This window comes from Neopelma chrysocephalum, unplaced genomic scaffold (assembly GCF_003984885.1).
Source record: "Neopelma chrysocephalum unplaced genomic scaffold, ASM398488v2 Primary Assembly neopelma1_96926, whole genome shotgun sequence".
Classification (NCBI taxonomy): Eukaryota; Metazoa; Chordata; class Aves; order Passeriformes; family Pipridae; genus Neopelma; species Neopelma chrysocephalum.
The window spans coordinates 2714119-2734691 of record NW_020925569.1 but is presented as its reverse complement, the minus strand read 5'-3'; the positions used below and the strand labels follow the sequence as shown (position 1 = coordinate 2734691).

At 36.4% G+C, this 20573-nt stretch overlaps 1 protein-coding gene across 1 annotated transcript in view; it reads left to right on the top strand.

Moving 5' to 3' along the window:
• Positions 1 to 20573, top strand: part of CNTLN (centlein) — a gene marked incomplete at its 5' end in the record, with an annotated part of 156507 nt that overhangs the window by 50047 nt on the left and 85887 nt on the right. Inside the window, 3 exon segments of the mRNA XM_027670739.1 lie at positions 1144 to 1269; positions 6274 to 6395; positions 9118 to 9243. Coding sequence (XP_027526540.1) covers positions 1144 to 1269; positions 6274 to 6395; positions 9118 to 9243 — 374 coding nt within the window.

The following is a 20573-nucleotide window of genomic DNA, read 5'->3' as shown; positions in this document are numbered from 1 at the left end:
CAAAAGTATCCCAAAACCAGATGACAAAACCACCTTAGCAATATTTACATTGGTAATTTAAAATGTGTGGTATTACTATTTTGTGATATTTCACGATAGATTTTTTTTTCTCCTTCTTGGAAACCTATCGTATTTAAAGTGAAAAGTATGTTCCATGGCATCTTGGAAATGTATCGTACTGGAAAATAATGGACAAAATAAAAAGTGCCAGCTGCTAGTTAAAATATTATTTAAGGTTAAATCAATTTAATGGAATAGTAGAAGTGTTGACATATACAGTATTGAAGAAGAATTCATTCTGAATTCCTTTTGTTGTAAATTAGTTATTTTACAGTGAAAGTGGCAAAATGCAACAACAACAATCACAAATTAAGTTTTTGTTTGACTTTATGTATTTACATGTTAGCATTTTACCTTATTGGTATTAAGTGTGTGTTAGTATTTCTCTGTTCTTAACCAAAGTTATTCAGAAAATCTGAAAGTCTAATTTGATGAGGTCTTTCTTTCTTTGCCATAAGGACATATGACATAGAATGAAGAAAGCTGCCCAGTTTAAGTGTTACTTTCACATACTCTTTCTCCAGATTGCTATATGAAGCTGTAGATAATATAAACACATATTCTTGTCTCTAGTTAGTCACATTATAGTTAATGACCATATGGTCATTATGGTATAAGATCTACTGTCTGTTGTATTTATATTCCTCAAGCATATTGTTCCTTCAACTTCACAGTGTGTTAAACTATTTCAAAGGGAAAAAAATCCTTTCCCTCTTGTTTCTGGTTGTCCTATCAAGTGTAACCTTGGACCCTTATAGAGCAATTAGACCAGCCTCTATCCCCTCCTTTGTAATGAGGTTTCTTGCATTTCTGAGTCTATAACCCTTTAGTCTTCCCTAATGGGACATCATTATTCTGAAAGAAACAATGTAAATGTAAATGAATATTCTCATTAACGAGTCACAGAGAAACCTTTAGTGGTAGCGCTGTGGTAATTCTGCTTGTTATTTCTCTGGTATTCCATGCAGATTTTTTTTTTATAATTCATTATTAGTATTCAAAATTACTTCTTCTTTAATTCTGCAAGTCTTTCATAATCCGGTGTTCCAACTAGTTCAACCATGTCCTTGTTTTATTCTCCAGGAACCACCTGTGAAACATTCAAGGTCTCTGTCCCCAAAGAGCTCTTTTAGAGAGTCAGAGGAGCTAAGGAAGCTTAAAATAGCTGAAAGGAAGATTGAAAACTTAGAGAAGACACTACGGCTAAAGGTGAATGTTAAAAAAATCCAAAACAAAACCTGCTAGCTATAAGCTTGCATAGTAAGATACTCCAAAATAAACAGGCATTTTAAAAATTAAAAATACACATATTGTTATGGACTCTGTATTAGCATAAAGGAGCACTTTCCATTAATTTACCTTTCTGTTTTACTTTGTGAGTAATCCTACAGTCCTATAGAAGCTTAATTGAGCTGTCATCAATAACACATACATGTTAAATACATTTTCAAAGTTTGTGTCTGAGAATATATATTCTGAGAAATTCTTGTATTTGTATAGAAATAAAGTAAATCAGAAAGTACAAAAATTTTTTTCTTTACAGTGAAGCCAGTATTTTAAAATGCTGAAGTCAATTACTTGAAATAGATTTACCCCTGTAAACCTTAGAAGTTATGGCTCAGAAGTTGCTGTTCTAATAAATGCTGTTAAAAACCCCCGATAAACAATCCTCCTCCCTCTACCCCTTGGTAGAATATCTTAATTGAGCGTGTGTTACAATTTCTCCCTGTTTCATAGATTCTTGTAGTAGTTTTTTTGTTGGTTTGGTTTTTTGCTTCAGAAATACAGTACCTTTTGAACAAACTATTGGGTTCAAATTGCACCTCAGAACACAAAACTCAAACCCTAAGTCATATTTTCTTAAACATTTAAAATTCATCCTCTCCTCCCTCCTCTCCTTCTCCTCCCTCCCTTTTTTTGTTGCTTATGTTTGTTCAGATTTACAGAATTTGAAAGATGTTTTCAGTATGTGTAGCCTAAAGCAGAACTGTTTATATTGAACATGCTGTGATAAATGTCAGGTAAGCGAAAAAATTTGACAACTCTACCAACCATAGTCCTTAAGCTCCTTCCTCATGCAAAAAGACACCCATCTGATAAGTCAGTTTTAGAAAAACTGTAAGTGGGAATTTTATTTTAGCACAGATGCCACAGTTCCTTACCCTGTATGTTTGAGAGAGTTCAGTGCAGTGTCCTAACACATGTAGAGTATATGAAAGATTATTATAATAATATAGGAAAGATTATTTAGACTACAGATTCAGTCTTACAGGTCGTCTTGTTTCTGGGAGTCAGAAAATTACTTTTATTTTTCCTCTCTGTTAAGAAATATAAGGCATGTCCCACTAGCTAAATCTCAGGCTGAGAACTGGCCTTTGGGAGGCTTCCTTTTTGTTACTCTTACTTGGCCTGCCCGACACTGATGCTACAGATTATTCTGGCATGTGGACTACAGCTGTTCACCCTTGGAAGCAAAGCTCACACATCAGTGTGTATGGTTGTTACCTTAAATGATAGAGAGCTCCACTCTCTGTGTTTTCTTCTGGAAAGAAGAGTGAAGGGAAACATTGATTTTCTCAGTAGATACAGAAGAGAAAGACCTCTCTCTGCATAACCTCATATCGTAATTTGTACCATTCATCATCCTGCCTTATCTTCTATTTCATCTTAAAGTAAAATTTAGGAATCTATGCAGGTTTATTATGTTGCAAGTGTGGGATCTCTGCCACAGCTTTTAAACCATGGTGTCATGAAGGGCTAAGTCTTATATCTCCCCTTGAAACTGAACACATGAACTCTTTGCATTTTCTCTTGAAAATCTTCTTGCCTTCTTTTGCAGAATGCTTTAATTGTTTGAAAAGAAACTGTAGAGGCCCAGGTCAACATACTAAACACTGTTATGGCACTACATTCAGAATTCAATGAGGCTACTGCCAGCATGGCAGTGAACTAAGCTGTCATAACATTAATGTCAGAATATTTCTATTGGTGTTTTGTGATTTCTTGATATTAGCCTTCTCTTAGGCATTTTTTCCAACTAAGAATAATGCGTATGAGCAACATTTTCAGAACTGGCACTTGCATTATTGCCTCCTCAGGCAGGGTGTTGACTATATGATTACTTGGAATATTCTTGTTCAGAAAAATCCTTGCTCCATCAATAAACACACTGATGATGCATATCTGGAAGATGAAATTGTGACCTTATCCATTAGTCTTTCTGAAAAACTGGTAACAATTAAAAAAAAAAGAGAGAGCGCTCTATTTATGGAGTTTTCAGGAACAGGAATGCCTCAGTATTGCAAAGGAGCAGAAAAGGACAAGATCCTATTCACAGGATTTTCCAGTTCTCCTCAGCTGACTCATTTCTCACCAAGAAAAGTTAGCTATTACTATCTTTGTTGCTTTTATAAGCAGGATGATCATGTAAATTCAGTGTCCACAGTTTTTATACAGAATTGCCTTTGTGTCTGGACATACTATAAAGTAACAGAGCATGCCTGATTGTGCAGTTGTTTACGGAAGAGAATGTCAAAATAAATAAGAGTACTTACTGGGTTTTAAATAATTAATTATCAAGTTGCTACTTAGAATGGTCCAAAGCATAACTATATCAATCTACTTTTCGTCTTTAAGAAGTGAGTAAGGTCTGTCAAGAGTAGGTATTTGATATAGGCTAAGAATATGTTATCTTCTCCCATATTATGTTTTTAGAACTGTGAGCACTGGCATAGCCCAGAGTAGATAATCCTGGCTGTACTGGAAAGCTCTGAAAAGCAAGCAGAGCTCTTCCCTTTGAGTTTTCTCATCCTATTTAAGTTCTAAAATTTTTGGAGATAATTAAAACTAGGATATGTAGATCTCTCTTCAGGTCCACCTTAATATTTGTTTATGTCAGCAAGACCACCCTCAGATTTCCTGTATAGTCCTATTTCATGTATGATGTTCAGATGCTGAAAATAGATTGTTATTATTATTGTGGCTTGTTCACGTAACTATTTGTGGAAGAAACTATTTTTGTAATGATTGGGTATGTCACTTGTAAGCCTAAGAATAGTAGTCAAATAACTGAATCAGTATAATATTTAAAATTTCCTTTCTACTATAACAGAAGTTGTTACAGGTCAATTTCAACAAAATTTTGAATTAACTGCTAGTCTTTTGCTTTGTCTGAGCTGCCTGCCAGAAAAGAATGGCTTTTTTTTCACAGGCAGTTGGATTTTTCCTCTTGCAGATTGGACTTTCTCTTATTGTCTTTCATTATTGCTCAGGAAGTACTATAGAATGACAGTGAAGAGCTGGAGAATAATCTGGATGTCTAGCACTGATAGAAATGGGTTTTCTATCCATTTCTGTAAATATATAGAAAACTGTGTATAAGACAGTTTATTTATCAAATATAGCATAATTCAATCAGAGAGAGACATATCTAACAGATTGTGGAAATTTCAGTGCTTAATCCTGAAGTGCTTAATTCAATAAAGACAGTGATTAAGGCAGTTAATTGTCTAATTTCTATTTCTGCAAGAGCAGAGCAAGTGATAAATGAAGGGAATAATTGTAACAGAACGGATAATAGAACAGGTAAGCAATAATGAAAAATGTAGATTTATAAATAGGAAAGACCAAATTCTACAGTTGGTTGCACCTCTGAAAGGGCATTGACACTAATAAGCTTCTTAGAATTTATGCTGAAGACATTATTTTCCAGTACCTTGCCAGACTTGATCAGTTTTTACTAGCAATATCAAACAATGTCGGAACAATTGTTTCATGAACTTCTCTTGAAAACACAACATCTGTAATTGGATTCTTATGAAAATTTCCCGTTACAATGTGAAGCACAGCATGGTAGTAGTCTTTGTGTCCTTAGTCTGAGTTGTATCTTGCTGTTTGTGTGATTGGTTTTTGGTTTTAATATTATGGTAGTGTTTACATGAACCACTTAAAAAAAGTCAAAACTACTTTTTAAGCAATTCTAAATTTATAAATGTGTCTAGTTTAGAGGTTGTTTCAGGAAAAAAACCCACCACCAGCACTTTGAGAAAGTGTATAATGGTCATGTCACTTTGGACATGCTTCCTGAATCTTTTTGTGTTGCCTGAGTCACTTCCAAAAAAACTTCTGGAATTTTGTATGTAGTAACATTTGACATTCTGGCTGGTAACTTTCAAGTTTGTGCATTGTGAAAGCAGGGCTACATTTTAGAAGCCAAGCTTAATCTAGCTACTTTGTAGTTAGCTGTACTCTAGAAACCCTTGCCATTTTTTTGTAGTGGGATTTTATTGCTTGCAACTCTGGCTATTGGCGTACCTTATTTATTGGCTAGTGCTGAAAAGCCCTCCTTGCATATAAGCAGTAAATACTTGCACATAAAGTATTGTGATTTACTTAGTTATGTAGTTGCTCTACAAGCAGAGCTCCTATTGAAGTGGAAATGAAGCTCTGAGTGCAAATTTTGCTACAGGATAATGTCTGCTGAATTCTTTATTGCTATATGCCAGAGCTTGACTTGCTTGGTACTGTGAAATACTTCTTCTTGGTGTTCTTTTTCTTTTTTTTTTTCCACAGCACTGTACTGTCATTTGGGAAAATCTTTTAAACTTAGATGATGTTATCCTGTAATATAAATCGAAGTGTATTGTACTTTTTATTCTGTACATTTTTTGTATGGTTTTGATTATACAAAAGCTAGTGTAAAAATTGGTTTTATTTCTTGTTTGCTGTATTACTAGAAGACAAAATCTGGAAGTTGCAGGTTTATATATATATATATATATAAACAATGTATGAAAAAATATTGAAACCTTTAAATTTAGGGGTTCCAGTATTTTCCTTGAAAATACGAAAGTCAGTTTTCCATTGGGGAAAAAAAAGTTTGAAAAAAAGATGGTGCCAGCAATCCTTTTTCAGTCTATATATTTTTAGATGTATTAGGCCAATGTATTCACAAGGTGAAAGCTGGCATTTTGGTAGTAATTTTTTTAAATTTCTCAGCAAAATGAAAAAAATATTTGATTTTGCCAAATTAGCAAAATTTTCCAAAGTAGTAATAAGAAAATTTTGATCTCAAAGACTGTAATTCCTGATCTTTCTATTTAGATTTCTGATTTGCTTAATAGTTGATAAAAGAGAACTTCTGTTTCATGTGGTCTGTGTGACAGTCTCTTACATTTTGACCAACTCTAATTCAGTTTTTCTGGTTTCATACAGACTCGAGAAACTGATGAGCTAAGAGCAGCCTATGAAAAACACAAAGAAAGGCTGCATATGTTACAGACCAACTACAGAGCACTAAAAGAACAATTAAAGCAGTGGGAAGAAGGTGATACCAGGTAAGTTACATAGCTCATTAAAACCATTTCTCTTACAGAAGAAATCTGAACAGAGGTATTATATAGGTATTGAAAAGAGAATTTGATTTGAAGGAAGAAGGTACTATGACTATGATCAAGAATTTATCCCTTGTTAAAGCAGAATACATGACTTATCCCTATATCAGAAGAATTGCAGTTGAAACCAAGAGGAAATGTATCGAGCTGACACCTTGACTTATTTTATTTAGGATCTCATTGTGAGCCTGAGTACTGGACAAAGGTCTGCTAGGATTGCTTCCTTATGTTTTTGTAATTCCCCAGTCAATTATTTTGTTGACTGTGTCTGTTTTTAATTTTCTCTAATACAACAATTACTGATTATGTTTCAAATGGTTTTAAAAATAGTTTTTTATTCATTAAAAATATAGAAATAACAGCCTCTCTAACATTTAGTGATTCAAATATTAACTGAATCCAATCCTGAAATCTCTTTCCTAATAGGTAAAAAAAATAATATGCGCATGAAAGCGGGCTGTTTTTATATGTTAAATTATTTAAAAATCAATTATTTCTAATAATTTTACAAAAAAAATTGCAGTAAAGATCTTTATTAATGGAAAGAGGAACGACTCTACTACATAAAAATTTGTATGATGAACATTTTGTGTATAATTCTCCCTTAAATTCTATACAGAACAGTGAAAATTTTATGCAGAACTTTTTTTTTTTTAAAGTTCTTAGCAGACAGTTAGAATTTTTGCTAAAAAAATGCATTTGAAGTTATGAAAACATTTCACTTCAGCTATCAAACACTCCTGTTTTTGGGACCTGGTTCAAGGAAGTAAGTTCCTTGTAGCTTTAGCAGGACTTCAGCATGCACCTATAGCTCACCAAACACATATGCTTTTTACTTAAAAATAATTCTTCTTGCAATTAGAACAATACTGACTAATCTTGACACAAACTTTGTAATGCTTTCTGAACAAAAAGAGAGTCAGAGAAGATACTGCAAAACTGGTAGCTGTTCAGAGTCCTGCTGATAAATTGTCCCTCATATATAAGTAATGCTCTGGCCTATATGAGTAGATTTGCATTGCTTTGAAATACTGTGGCATTTACTTAAGAACAGTTTGTCTTTTAAAAAGACAAAAAATAATGGATGAAAATAATGGTAAAGTACAAAACTGCTACACCATTCATGATAGCACAGAAGGATTTTTTAAAAATTCAAGCATAATTACAAATAAATTTGCTTAAATTATAATGGAAAGGTGCTTCTTATTTAGGAAAAACATGGATGATTTTTTCCTCTAGCTCATTGTTTTTAATTCAGTGCAATCTGGAAGTGACTACAGGATGATAGTTACTATATTCAATGAAATTATTTAATTCTGTGTCTATAGCTTAGTAGGCGTTCATTGTCCACTGAGAGGCCAAGACTGAAAAGATAAAAAAATTCAACCCAGATAAAGACAGTAAAATCAATATACAGTGAAGCACTGAGTGTTCTGGTTCTGATAGTTTTTTAAAAGATAAATAAAAAAGAAAGAACAGGAAAGAGAGACAAAAGCGACTTCTGTTTCTGTTTAAAATAAAACCAACTTGTGATATGACAGGAATGTATTTGGGAAAAGTAGGTATTGGGTAAAATGTAAAATGCATTTATCTGATTCTTCATATATATTTAAGATAAGCGGAAAATAGCAGGGTTTTTTAATTGTTGTCATCATAGTAGAATTATATGAAGCCCCACTAGAAGTGGTTTGATTTTCCTTTTTAGTACGCTTAAACAAAGGAAAGTAGCCGAGGCACAAATAAAAACAGTCTCTAACAATAAGACTGTTATTTTGATATCTCAGAAAGCTATACAGTGCTGGTGTAATGTAAATTGTGCATTAAGAACTCAGTATCAGGTCCTTATGTGGCACTTCTGATCCTTTATAAGTGATGGAGGACCCTATTCTCCTTATTTGTCATAGATTAGTATCTGTTATCAAGATGGCAGCTGATAGGACCTAATCCACCTGTCAGTGTACATACAACTTGCACTGATGTACATGACTGCAAAGATGATGGGGTCCTTAGGAGGTTATCATATTCTCTAAGACTTTATTCTATGTCCAGTAGGAATTCAGATTGCAGAGAGTTTTAAATTGATTTCACAAAGAATTTTTAATACAATTTTTAGCTTTTGCATTATTAAAATACATAAAAATATTTTAATGACAGAAAAACTGTTAAATATTTTAAATTTATTTTTCAGTGCTTTTAAATTCAGTATGCTTTTTCCTTATACATCATCTTGTCCATAGACAGTTTATTCTTCCATTGATCTGTAGGACAATACTTTGATTTAGAGTAGGCATTAGTGCAACTTCCAGATGGGTTTCCCAGGGTATTAGGGGAGCTGGTGGCTCTCCATTTTTTTTTTCAAGAGATTATGTGATGGTTTCAACTTCTGCTTTCTCATACTATTATTTTAAGTAATGTCGATAGAATGTGGGTGACACTATTCTGCCACATGTAGGTTGAGAGGCATGGTGTCATACTAGCGCAACATCTGTCTGAAACTATGCTATTGGACTTCTCTGTATTACCACAGTAAAGGTTTTGTGCCTCATAAAACATATACTTCATGCAAAATGTAGATTCAGTAGATGCTGTAATTGAAAATTTATATTTTCTGAAAGCAAAACATGTAGGTATTTGAAAAGAAACCAGCTGTTTTTTTCATAAACAGGCTTGAAAATAGTAAAAGCGGATACCAGCATGCAGACTCTGGTCAGCTTTGTCAAGAGGATCCTGATGTGGTGTTGAATGAACTGGCTTTTTTCAAAAGGGAACACAAAAAGCTGTTGATTGAAAAGTGAGTTTGCTTCTTAAAAGGTATTTAAGTTAAAAAAAATACTGTTTTTTTTTTCTGAAGATAATACTTTGCAGGCCATATAGGAGGAATTCCTTGCAAAATTTCAAGAAAAAACGTCTTCTACCAAAAGCAGAAAAGGAAAACATCAGCTCTTTTTTTTTTCTTCTCCCCCACTCCCTCCCCCCACCCCTTAAATCAGTGACAAGTTACAAGTTTGCTAGCACTAACAGAAACTGTATTCCATGATCTAGGGATTGTGTTAATTAATGTGGCTCTCATCTGTTGGAGGTGTCGCTCTTCATTAGCCTGTATTTTCCACACTGCCGTGCTTCATTTTTGGAATGAGGTGGTGAGGGGATAACCTAGCCAGCCATCCTTTTTTGATCTCTGTGATACATACGCAATGCAGAATGCTTCAGCTCTCTTGGTTCCCTGCCCTGTCCTGCTAATCCCAGCTGAGCTCATTATGGTGTAGCCTTGCTGCTACTCCTGGAGCCAGAGCTGTCCAAGCTAATTACTGGTAGCAGCAGAGCTGCCTGTTAAGGGTCTGGTGTGGATCTGCTAACATGGTCCTTGGTAGTGACCTGCAAAAAGCACGAGGGAGTTGCTCTCTTTCTTGCTGTGCGCAGCCTGTCCTTTGGGTTTAGTGCTGATCCCTTTGCACAGCTCTTTCAGCTATAGTAAGTGTAAAACTTGGTGAAGGAAACTCTTACTTTAGAAAACATACAGTTTGCTGCTTTGATCTCATAATTCATAGGCTATTATACTCAGCCAGGCAAAGTAAAAAAATGTCCTTTTATACTAGACAAAAGGAAGTTAGTATGGTATAATTAGCCCTTTGCTACTATTTAACACTTTCTGTAAGTCAAGTTGATTTTTTTGTTTTAATTTAAGAATCAAGACATCATAGAAAGTTTTATTCAGACTTTGGTTTTGTCTACATTAAAGAAAATGTGTTTTCCCAATGGGTCACAATGTAAACCAATTTGTGCCGATGCCATGAAGGCTGTTATCACAAAATTTCAACAGCAGCAAGTTGTTTTGTACTAAGTCCTCGTGTTGCCCATAAGTTGCCTTAGTGTATTGCAGACAATATTGCCATTAGCTGTGTTACATGGGATATTCTTATGTCAGTTACAATTGTCTGCCTGTTCTTGTCACTTCATTGTCATCTTTGTTTGCTGTTTTGAAACTATAGCAACAAATTATCAAATTTGTGGGTTTTCTTTCTGTATTTTTATATAGGAAAGAACACTTTCTTGCCATACATGTAATTGCAGTTGTAATTCTCCTTCCATCACTAAAGAATGCGAACACCACAGGCAATAGTGACTCAGGAGCAATAACATAAGCCTTCTTTTTTACACAAAGCCATGCAAGAGAGATTGTACACACCCTGAAGGTTGGTACACTTAGACTGGTTTTTTTAGAGCTCCTGTACACTCACATTTATGGGGAACACCCTTATGTCTGGCACATTGCAGATTAGTTGCTTTGACTAGATTGTGGTGAGATGACATGAGCAAACAGAATACAGAATTTATAAGACAAAATAGGTTCATAAAATACTGCGCAGTACTTAGTAATAAGCCAGTATGGCATCGTGTTCATTAAGGTGAACTCCTTGTGTGGGTTTAGGTGCTTTTTATTCCTTATGGGCAATGTTGCTTATTGTTGGTTGAAGTAAGGAAGAAATGAATACATAACTGCTGTGGGGTTTATACCTGTCTTTCGCTAATAACGGCTGTCTTTAATTTGTTGAAGCCAGTCATTGTTTCAAGATCTGAGTTCATTTTCTTAAGAAAGTCAATACTAAATTTAGTGTACTTTTGAGATCTGTGGATAGGACTTCTTTATATTGCATGCATTCTTTTTTGAGCTCTGTGGATAAAGGATATGATTACTTATATGTATAATTTTATGAGCAGTGTAAGTAAATCATGTTAACCCATAGCTTTTGTGGATGCATTTCATTTGATAGACTCTACTGCTTGTTAGCTTGAGTTGATGTAGAACACTTATATGCCAAAACCAGTGCAGCATTGCTTAAAGAAGAGTGTCTGTGTAGGGATTTCATTTTGGTTTAAGTAGTTTTAACTTTCACTGTGTAATTTTCATCTCTGAGTAGGCCAAAGAGTAAATGTTAGGAAAACAGGATTATTTATTGTTGTTTGTTTATGTGTTTAACCTGTAAGAAAGATTTTCTCTCCCACCTTCTGAGGGGCAGAGCGATGATGTAAAATGTCTTTAATCTGCAGATACATGGATCTGACACTTGATGGATAGTAAATACATTATAGGGTAAAGCCAGGGAAAGCTGACTTTTTTTGCTGCTCCCAGCAAAAGTGATCATTACCAATATTAGCACACTGTAACAAGTCAGTTTGTAAGTTATAAAATCTGTTTTTAAGTCAGGAAAAACTGAAGTTGCTTGGGAAGTGACATGTTCTGGTGGTGCCTAATTCCAAATCCTATTGAAATTGGTAGAAAGACTTTGTGTCAGCCACTGCTTTCTGTCAGGTCCTTTCTTTTATAAAGTCTTCTTCTCATCATAGGCAAGGATTGCTATGACTTTCCTGTAAGCTATTAAACACTATCCATCTTTCAAAATCTAAACTAACACAAAAAAATACAGGCTTTGGGACTTAAGTTTAAGCACCTCTTTTTAAAAATACGTGAAGTTTTCTATTTTTGTGAAGTTCAGAATGCCTAATATCAGAGTTAATTTTTGGAGAGTGTTGATAGAGAGTTTGTGGCATTGTTACTACTTTTTTTTTTTTACATTTTGATTAGTAATGAATAGTATGTACGTGTTGTATTGCTTTGCAGTTAATATTGAAATATGGTTCAGAGTCATAGGCTGCATACTTTCCATGAATGATGTATAAATTTAAGCCATTTTTGTATATAGAAGAAAGTATTTCTATATTGTTACAATCCCATACTAGATTAGTAAAATATAATAATCATTAAACTGGAGTTATTCAGTGTTTGCTCAATGCTTTATGCTTATATTTTTCTTGAATTTCCCAGTATTCCACCTGAAATCAATGAATTACAGAATGGGTAAGGTTGGAAGGGACCACAGTGGGTCATCTGGCCCAACCTCCATGCTCCAGCAGGGTCATCCTAGAGCACATGGCACAGGATTGCATCCAGACAGTTCTTGGATATACTCAGTGAGGGAGACTCCACAACTTCTCTGGGCAACCTGTTCCAGTGCACCCACACAGTGAAGAAGTTCTTCCTCGTATTCAGGTGGAACTTCTGTACATCAGTTTCTCCCCACTGCCTCTTCTCTTATTGCTCGATACCACTGAGAAGAGCCTGGCTCCACCCTTCTGACCTACCCTCTCTTCAGATATTTGTACACATTGATGACATCCTCTCTCAGTTCTCTCTTCTCAAGGCTGAATAACTCTCTCAGCTTTTCCTCATAAGAGAGATGCTCCAGTTCCCTAATCATCTCTGTGGTCCTCTGCTATATCTGCTCCAGGAGCTCCATGTCTCTCTTGTATTGAGGAGCCCAGAAGTGGACACAGCACTACAGATGTGGCCTCACCAGGGCTGAGTAGAGGGGCAGGATCATTCACCGTGGCCTGCTGGCAGTGCTTTTCCTAATGCACCCCAGGATACCACTGGCCTTCATGGCCGCAAAGGCTGGCTCATGGAGAGCTTGTTGTCCACCGGGACCCAGAAGTCCTTCTCAGCAGAGCTGCTTCTCAGCAGGTCAACACTTTGCCTGTACTGGTGCCTGGGGTTATTCTGTCCCAGGTGCGTTTGCCTTTGTGGAATTCAGACAGTCTGCCCATCTCTCCAACCTGTCGAGGTCCTTCTGAAGGGCAGCAGAGCCCTCTGGGGTATCGGCCACTCCTCCCAGCTTTGTGTCATTAGTGAACTTGCTGAGGAGGCATCTGCCCCTTCATCCAAGTCACTGATGGAGAATTTAAACAGTACTGGGTCCAGTAGGGGAACATCACTAGTGACAAGTCTCCAGCTGGACCCTGTGCCACTGATTATGACCCTCTGGGATCTGCTGTTCAGCCTGTTCTCAATCCACCTCACTGTCCACTCATCCAGGCCACACTTCCTGAGTTTGCCTATGAGAATGTTGTGAGAGAAAGTGTTAAAGGCCTTGCTGAAGTTGAGGTAGACAACATCTTCTGCTCTTCCCTCATCCGTCCAGGCAGTTGTTTTGTTGTTGAAGGCAGTCAGATTGGTCAAGCATCATTTCACTTAGGTAAATCCATGCTGGCTACTCCTGACTGCCTTCTCATCTTGAACACCGGTGTGACGTTTGCTGTCTTCCAGTCCTCAAGTAACTCTCCTGATTGCTACAACCTTTCAAAGATGTCCATGAGTGGCTCATGTGTGGTGTCTGCTAACTCCCTCAGCACTCATGGATGCATCCCACCAGGGCCCATGGACTTGTTGTTGTCATGTTTGCCTAGGTGTTCTATAAGCCAATTATCTTTGACCAAGAAAAGGATGAGGATTTTTTTTTTGGCTATTTATGTGATTTACCATGGTACTAAGTGCATTACAGAATAATATTGGCAGAGGGGATAATCATCCTCTGCTACCAGTTATCGGCGGAGGGGGTAGAGACAGATTGTGCTAAGACCAATATGATCGACTAAATGACTGATTTATTACAAGAAGAATACTCATTATATACTGCTTCTACACCCCGATGCATGATTCTTCTTCACACAGCATTGGATACATAAGAGAAACGTACTTTGTTGTCCGATGTTAATTGGAGCGTAGCAGGTGTCCATAAGAGATGAAAAAACTTGTTTACCTGCCAAAACTCCTCCTTGACCCTGGCAGGGAGCCTTCTTTGTTCTAGCTTCAGAGCCTGTAGCCATGTTAGCTACACAGCAGTTTGTACTGTCCGCACCCAGTCATGCCAAGGCAAGGCCTACAGAAATGCAGGGAAAATTGTTCACACACAATCTTTGTTCTCCCAACAGAATAATTATTCTCTGGCTTTATAGAAATTAGTGTTACCTGGCATCTTTATTAAGTACTGGTATCCCACTATGTACTCTTTCACAAAAAATATCAAATTATATTCCACCATGTTTATGATACAGATTGAAGGCTTCGTTTTTAATTTTACAAGTTACAAAATCTCATTTTTAAAATTCTCTATTATTAAGCAAAACAAAACAAAAATAAAAAGGTCCAGAATTTTGGTTCACTTTGAGACCTAATCTGGTAGTTAAGAAAATAGTCTAAGTTTTAAGAGCCAGCAAAACTACACACAATATTCAAGGTGAGGCCACCCCAGTGCAGAGCAGAGCAGGACAATCCCCTCCCTCGACCAGCTGGTGATGCTTTGCCTGATGCCCCCCAGGACATGGTTGGCCCTCCTGGCTGCCAGGGCACTCATATTCAACTTACCATCGACTAGGATCCCCAGGTCCCTTTCCATGGCACTGCTTTCCAGCATCTCATTCCCCAGTCTGTACGAACATCCTGGGTTGCTTGGCCATTAATGCTAGTTGGCCAAGCAAAAACAATTCCACAGCTCTGCATGAATGTCCCAGTTTGGTCTTTTCACGAGTCATTTTGCCAGTGAAGTATGCAATACTTGTGTTATGCCGCAGTCATTTTTTGTTAGTATCGTGTTGTTGAAGGCTACAACAGCAGGTATTGTAGCCTTCAATATAGTCATAGTCATATATAGTCACATGAAAATAGGCATATAATTTTACAGATAGAAAGATAGATACATTATTATAGATATATATGTAACATAGACATATATGTCTATCTCTCTAGTATGTTTCTTGGATTTTTAGATAGATTAATTAAGCTTTGTCTATAAAGTACTAAATGCTGCCTTACTTTCTATAGAGTTGTCTTGACGTATACGTCCGTAGACATTTTTTTCCACTTTAGATAGAATCATTTTTGTAGCTGTATTACTTTCATTTTGCTGGAATTCGGGGTAAGTTAGTATGTAGCTTGTCCAATTGAATGGCTACTTGATTGCAAGCTGGATCATTTAAACTACTTTGGCATTTCCATGTTAAAATTTAGTTTGCTGGGGTATAGGGATACCCTGTCCCTTTGGCCTTTATGTACAGACTTCAGAAAGGTATAGATAACTATATAAACTATTGTGTAAGCTTTACAATTTTACATCTTCCGTTCTGTAATTATTTGTAGGACGTCTTTTAATAGATACCAGCAGCACTGAGTTATTTGACGTAGTACATTTTTCGACATTAGGCATTATGACGTAAGTCATCATTTTCACAGCTGACTGGAAATTTGTCCATATAATATGGTCATATGCAGCTAGAGATAAGGAGGAAATGTTTATGAAGTGAAAGAGATAGCCACATCATTCAAAGAACCTTTGGTAGTCATTCTTTCCTCTGAGTGCCTGTGTATCTGTGCATGGTAGCCATGTAGGAATGTGCTCTGGATCTTTAAAGCATGTGGAGTCACTGCTCAATAGCATCCTTGCTCTCCTATAGCAGGTATTTAATAAAAGTTTCATATTAGATTTGCTTTTTCAGGAAAACAAGACCTCATGATTTGTGATTTCCTCATTCCTGTAGAGTCAAAGCAACTGTTACATGCCATGTGTTGATATGTCACGAACTAGTTGACAAGAGCCAGCAACAGCATGCGATGCTTCTTGCCTTTTCTAGCTATCAGAATGGGTGTGGTGGAGGAAAGCTAAATTAACTGTTCTAGAATAGTGGCAGTAAGAAACACAAACCTAGACTTTATTAATTCATCTTCTTCTTGAATGTGTCTTTCCTTCCCCCCCCTCCCTTTTTTCCTAGAGAACCTGCTGAAATAATGCAGTTTCCATAACCTTGACTATCTCTGGCAATAGGAAATACCTGGTCATCAGAGACTTTTATTATTTAAACCTCCATTGCTGTGTGCAACATCCAAATACCACAGTATTTTTTCTTTGTTCCACTGACTAGCTACATCATATGCCAGAGAATTTGGAACAAAGTACATTCATGCTAAATCAGTGTTAAAAAGTGTTGTCTACAGCCTATAGCCCTTCTGATTTACGTGTTATCTCTGTAAAGTAATCTTTCTAGTTCTCAGTTCTAGGAGTGCTGGGACATAGCAGACATCTTACTGCAAAATACTCAAATCTAGTAGGTCAGGGTTCTTGTTTACTTCTTTCTGCACTTAGTAATTCTATAGTGCAAAGAGATATATAGTTAAAATGATGATGTGTATGTGTTTGTTTAGATTTTGGGTGAAAAAAAAGATTGCTAAATCTGAAATGCCACCTTTCATTCTACTGAAAGAAATTGCAGCCTAAATTCTGCTGCTTCTGGTGGGACTCTTCAAAGGGTTGTGACAAAAGTGCATGATAACTGACTGATTGTTCAGTGAAAATGACAGGCTCAAGTATGAGAAAGTGAAAGAGTATGTACAAATAATGTACAATGTAAGAAACCAGTAACATTAGGTGTACTGCAGGGTGTAGTTTTTAAAAGACCTTTGTAAGGGACCAAAGTCAGCTGGAAATGCCACATGAAGTAATTTAGAATGAACATACATGGCCCTTTTTGTGAAGAGAATTATTTTCTCTTTTCTAGCAAGGTACCGGTTACATTTTCACAAGGCACTGTGTCACCTAATTGTTTTCCAGTGAGAACGATCAGTCAGGGATGATGAGATTAATGCTTTTTAATTGTTAAGCTTTTCTAGAAGATTTCTTACCAATGTCTACTAGATCTTATAATTTCTTGCGTCCTAGCTAACAGATGAATTTGGGGGCTTAGTGTATTTTTTTAATCATATGCATTAGTATTTTTCATTTGTTCTTCCATGTTTAATCAGACTCTTCTTGTCTACAGATATTTGTAACTCAGTACTTGTACATGGTGGGATTGTGTCATTGAAAACATGCAGTCATGCTGCTAAACGTTTTTTCGTAATACAGAAGCAGAGAAAGGCAGACTTGAAGTTTCATTACTGATAAAATTTGGGCATTGTAGTGACAAGAATAGCAGAGAGATGGTGAAGGAAGGACACTATGTATTAGCTTCCCTTTGTACTGCTTACAAGAACTATTGCCTGCCTTGCTGTTGAATCGGCGCGGTTTCTGTAGATTATCTGAGTGGTTTAGAAATGAATTGTTGTACCTTTGGTAAGCACACTGCCTGCAAAAGGCACACTGCCTCTGTGGCCCAGACAAAAGTCATCAGCATTTATATAGAAATGTCTGATTTATCAGTCTACAAATATGTATATATAAAAATAAACAAGTATAAGTGTGTCTTGTTAAACTGTACTGAATGTTCATAGAAGAGATCTATAAACCTACAGTCTATAACACCAAAGCACACCAAAGCTAGTAACGTGTCAGACTGCTATATTAAGAGAATAAGGAGGGAGTAATGAATGTAAGTTTCTCTGCAACACCTTCAGTTAGGTTCCTGGGAATTCTGGTAAAGGTAGCAGTGCTTGGTGCTTTCTGGCAAGATGAATTTAGCATACAGCGCTAGTTTTCCACTTTCCTTTGCATAGTACTGATTTTTGAAGGAAAATCACAAATTTTCATGGTTACATCTCAGCTTAGCTAATCCCATATAGAACTTCAACAACTGAATTTTGGGAAGATGTAGGGACATTTTCTTCAAAGAGTTTGGATAGTATTTTACCATGAAAATTATTAAGCTTTATTTATGTATTCTTGCCTTATTTCTTGGACTCTCTTTCCCTAAAGTGTACCATATTAGAGTTCTAGAAACTCAAATGTGGAGCTAAGTGGACCTTTATTATGATCTTTGTGATAAAATACTTAGCTCTCTTTTGTTGCATGAGACAGAGTATGCATATACATTCAAAGGTTTAGCCTATCTTAATGCTTTTGGATCTTTTCAGAATTTGTAAGAAATTCAGAATACATCTTCTAAGAAGTATTGGGTTTTTTTCAAACACAACCACATGAGAATAAACATGGAATCATCCAAATTTTCCTAAAACTCAAATATTTCAGTGTAAGGAATAATGTAAGAAATTGATTTGCGTCCTTATTTGCGTTATTGGAAACCAGCTCCATACTAGCAACAGGTGTAGGCAATAGAGGCTTTAGTGTGTTGTCATCTGAGGTCTATATAAAGGCTAAAAGCACTGATGCAACAATAAAATTCTCCTGATATCCACATAATAGAATCCTCATCCTCTGTGCTTCTCTGAGTTATGTTGATGGGCAGTGATACCTCAGTCTTGGCCCTTGAAGTTGAATCCATTCTGAACTAATTACAGGTAAACACTGTTTATGAGATTGTTAGGATGGTCTTGGTATAAAGGAATGAAAAATTGCGAATTAAATAATGAACACAATTCACACAATGTAACATTTATATTTTCTTTAAACACTTTTTGGTCAGTCAGGTGGATTTTGTGCTACAGTGAAACAAATGGTAGATAAAATTTTAGGCATGCTGTTCTACCATCCTTTTGCAAACTAAAGGTTATGCTGCATGTTGAAACTATCTGAGTCACTAGTCACTAGTGCTTCTTTGGTTTTGGAGTTACTGTTAATTTGAAATATATCTCAAAACTCACTCTTGACAACTATGACACTATTCACTTTTTTCTTATGTGAACAGACATTGAACTGGTGGGGGAGTTGCTTTTATCCTTTTTTGCTCCTAAATGTGGGTTGTAAATCAGTAAGACTTTACTTATCACCAACAGATAGCTCTCCCTGCAATTTTCATCCATCCTGCAAGTGACTGAGCTGGGAAACAAGAATGATAAAGACATATTTCTGAGAAGTGAATGGACAAGTAAAATGGATGGCTCAAAGACTCTATATAGTCAAAGACTTCATCTCTTTGGTTAATTAAGGCTATACGTTTCTTACTGTAAAGGAATTACAGTAAATCATTCTGGAGAGTCTGAATGATCACAGAACGGGAGTGATGCTAGTACTTTTTGCTTTACTCTTCCTTTGGCAGCATTATGCCCAGACATATGTAATGCTCTCTTGCACAGTCTATATCAAACACCTGCTCCCAGGTTTACTCTCACCTCCCAAGGCTGTCAGTTGACATATAAATATACAGACCCATGAAAAGAACATGTTTTGCTGTTACTGTAGGCAAAGGTACTTGAATTGTAATGCTGTAGGAAAAAAGTGAAGAATTTCTGTCAGAGTGTTTCACATGTAAAAGTTGGATAAAGTTTCTGCCTAGCTTAATTCTCCTGACTCTAAATAATTTTGGAGTAGTAGAAAATTAGAATGAATGTTTGCATTTTGACGCATCAGACTTAATTTATGAAAACCTCTTTCTATATTTTCTGTATGGGCTTTTTACAAGAGTTTGTATAATGTGCATGTGCGTTCTACTCTGGTTTTACAGAGCAGAATTTTTACCCTTTGAAGAGTCAAGAACAGAAAGTAAAATTCAGCTTTGCTTACCCAGAAGATGTTTCTATATTGTTCTAAGATGTTTCTATGATGTACTGTCTTTCTTCTCAAGCACCTTTCTTTTCTGAGGGGAAGAAAGCAGAGCTGCTTCTGCTGTCTCATTTTCCTTGCAAGGATTATTAGGCTATTTAGCTTAAGCTCTGGATAAGAAAAAATTCTCTGACACTACTTTGACCCAGTGTCTTTAAAACTTACTTTTTTTGGCTACTGTAATAAGCAATGCTACTGTCCCTTTTTAAGGATCCTGATAAAGAGCATGCAAAGCTTGCTTAGCAGTCTTTTTCTGTCAGATTTTCTTCTTAATTTGGCTTTCCAGTCTTTAACAGTCTTCCACGACCCTGGAGGAAAACATTGGAACACTTGAAAAGGCAGTAGTTAACCCTTTGGACTCAAATTCCCTGACCGCAGCAGCTCCTGGACTAGCCCCCTGGTATCGGTCCACACCGGCAACAATATGCATGAGGAGATTATGGTTGGTTATGCTTATTTCTCCAAAGAGTCATCCTGCTGCAGTCTCTACAACATGTAATCCTTGGGAACGAGTCAGTTTCCTCAGTGGGTTATTCCATCTTATGTATTCAGCTGTATTAGAAATTAGATTCTCTTTATTTTCCAGATAAAACTCCCTGGGACAAATGGAAAAAAGTCTTATTGTTTGTTTGGATGTTTATTTTAGACTGCCATGAGCCTGGTCTCTTAATTCCTCTTATCTGTATGCAGGGGAATGTATGAGTCTCCTGCTTGCTTTACCTGTACATGCTGAAAGCTGCTGATGAGCAATGGCTGGCTTATGGGATGCGTATTACTCAGGAGACAGTGGTTTGCTGGAGGACTAACTAGAGTCTTCTGGCAATGGGTTAACCCAGGGTCAGCAACTCTGGAGGGAAGGAGC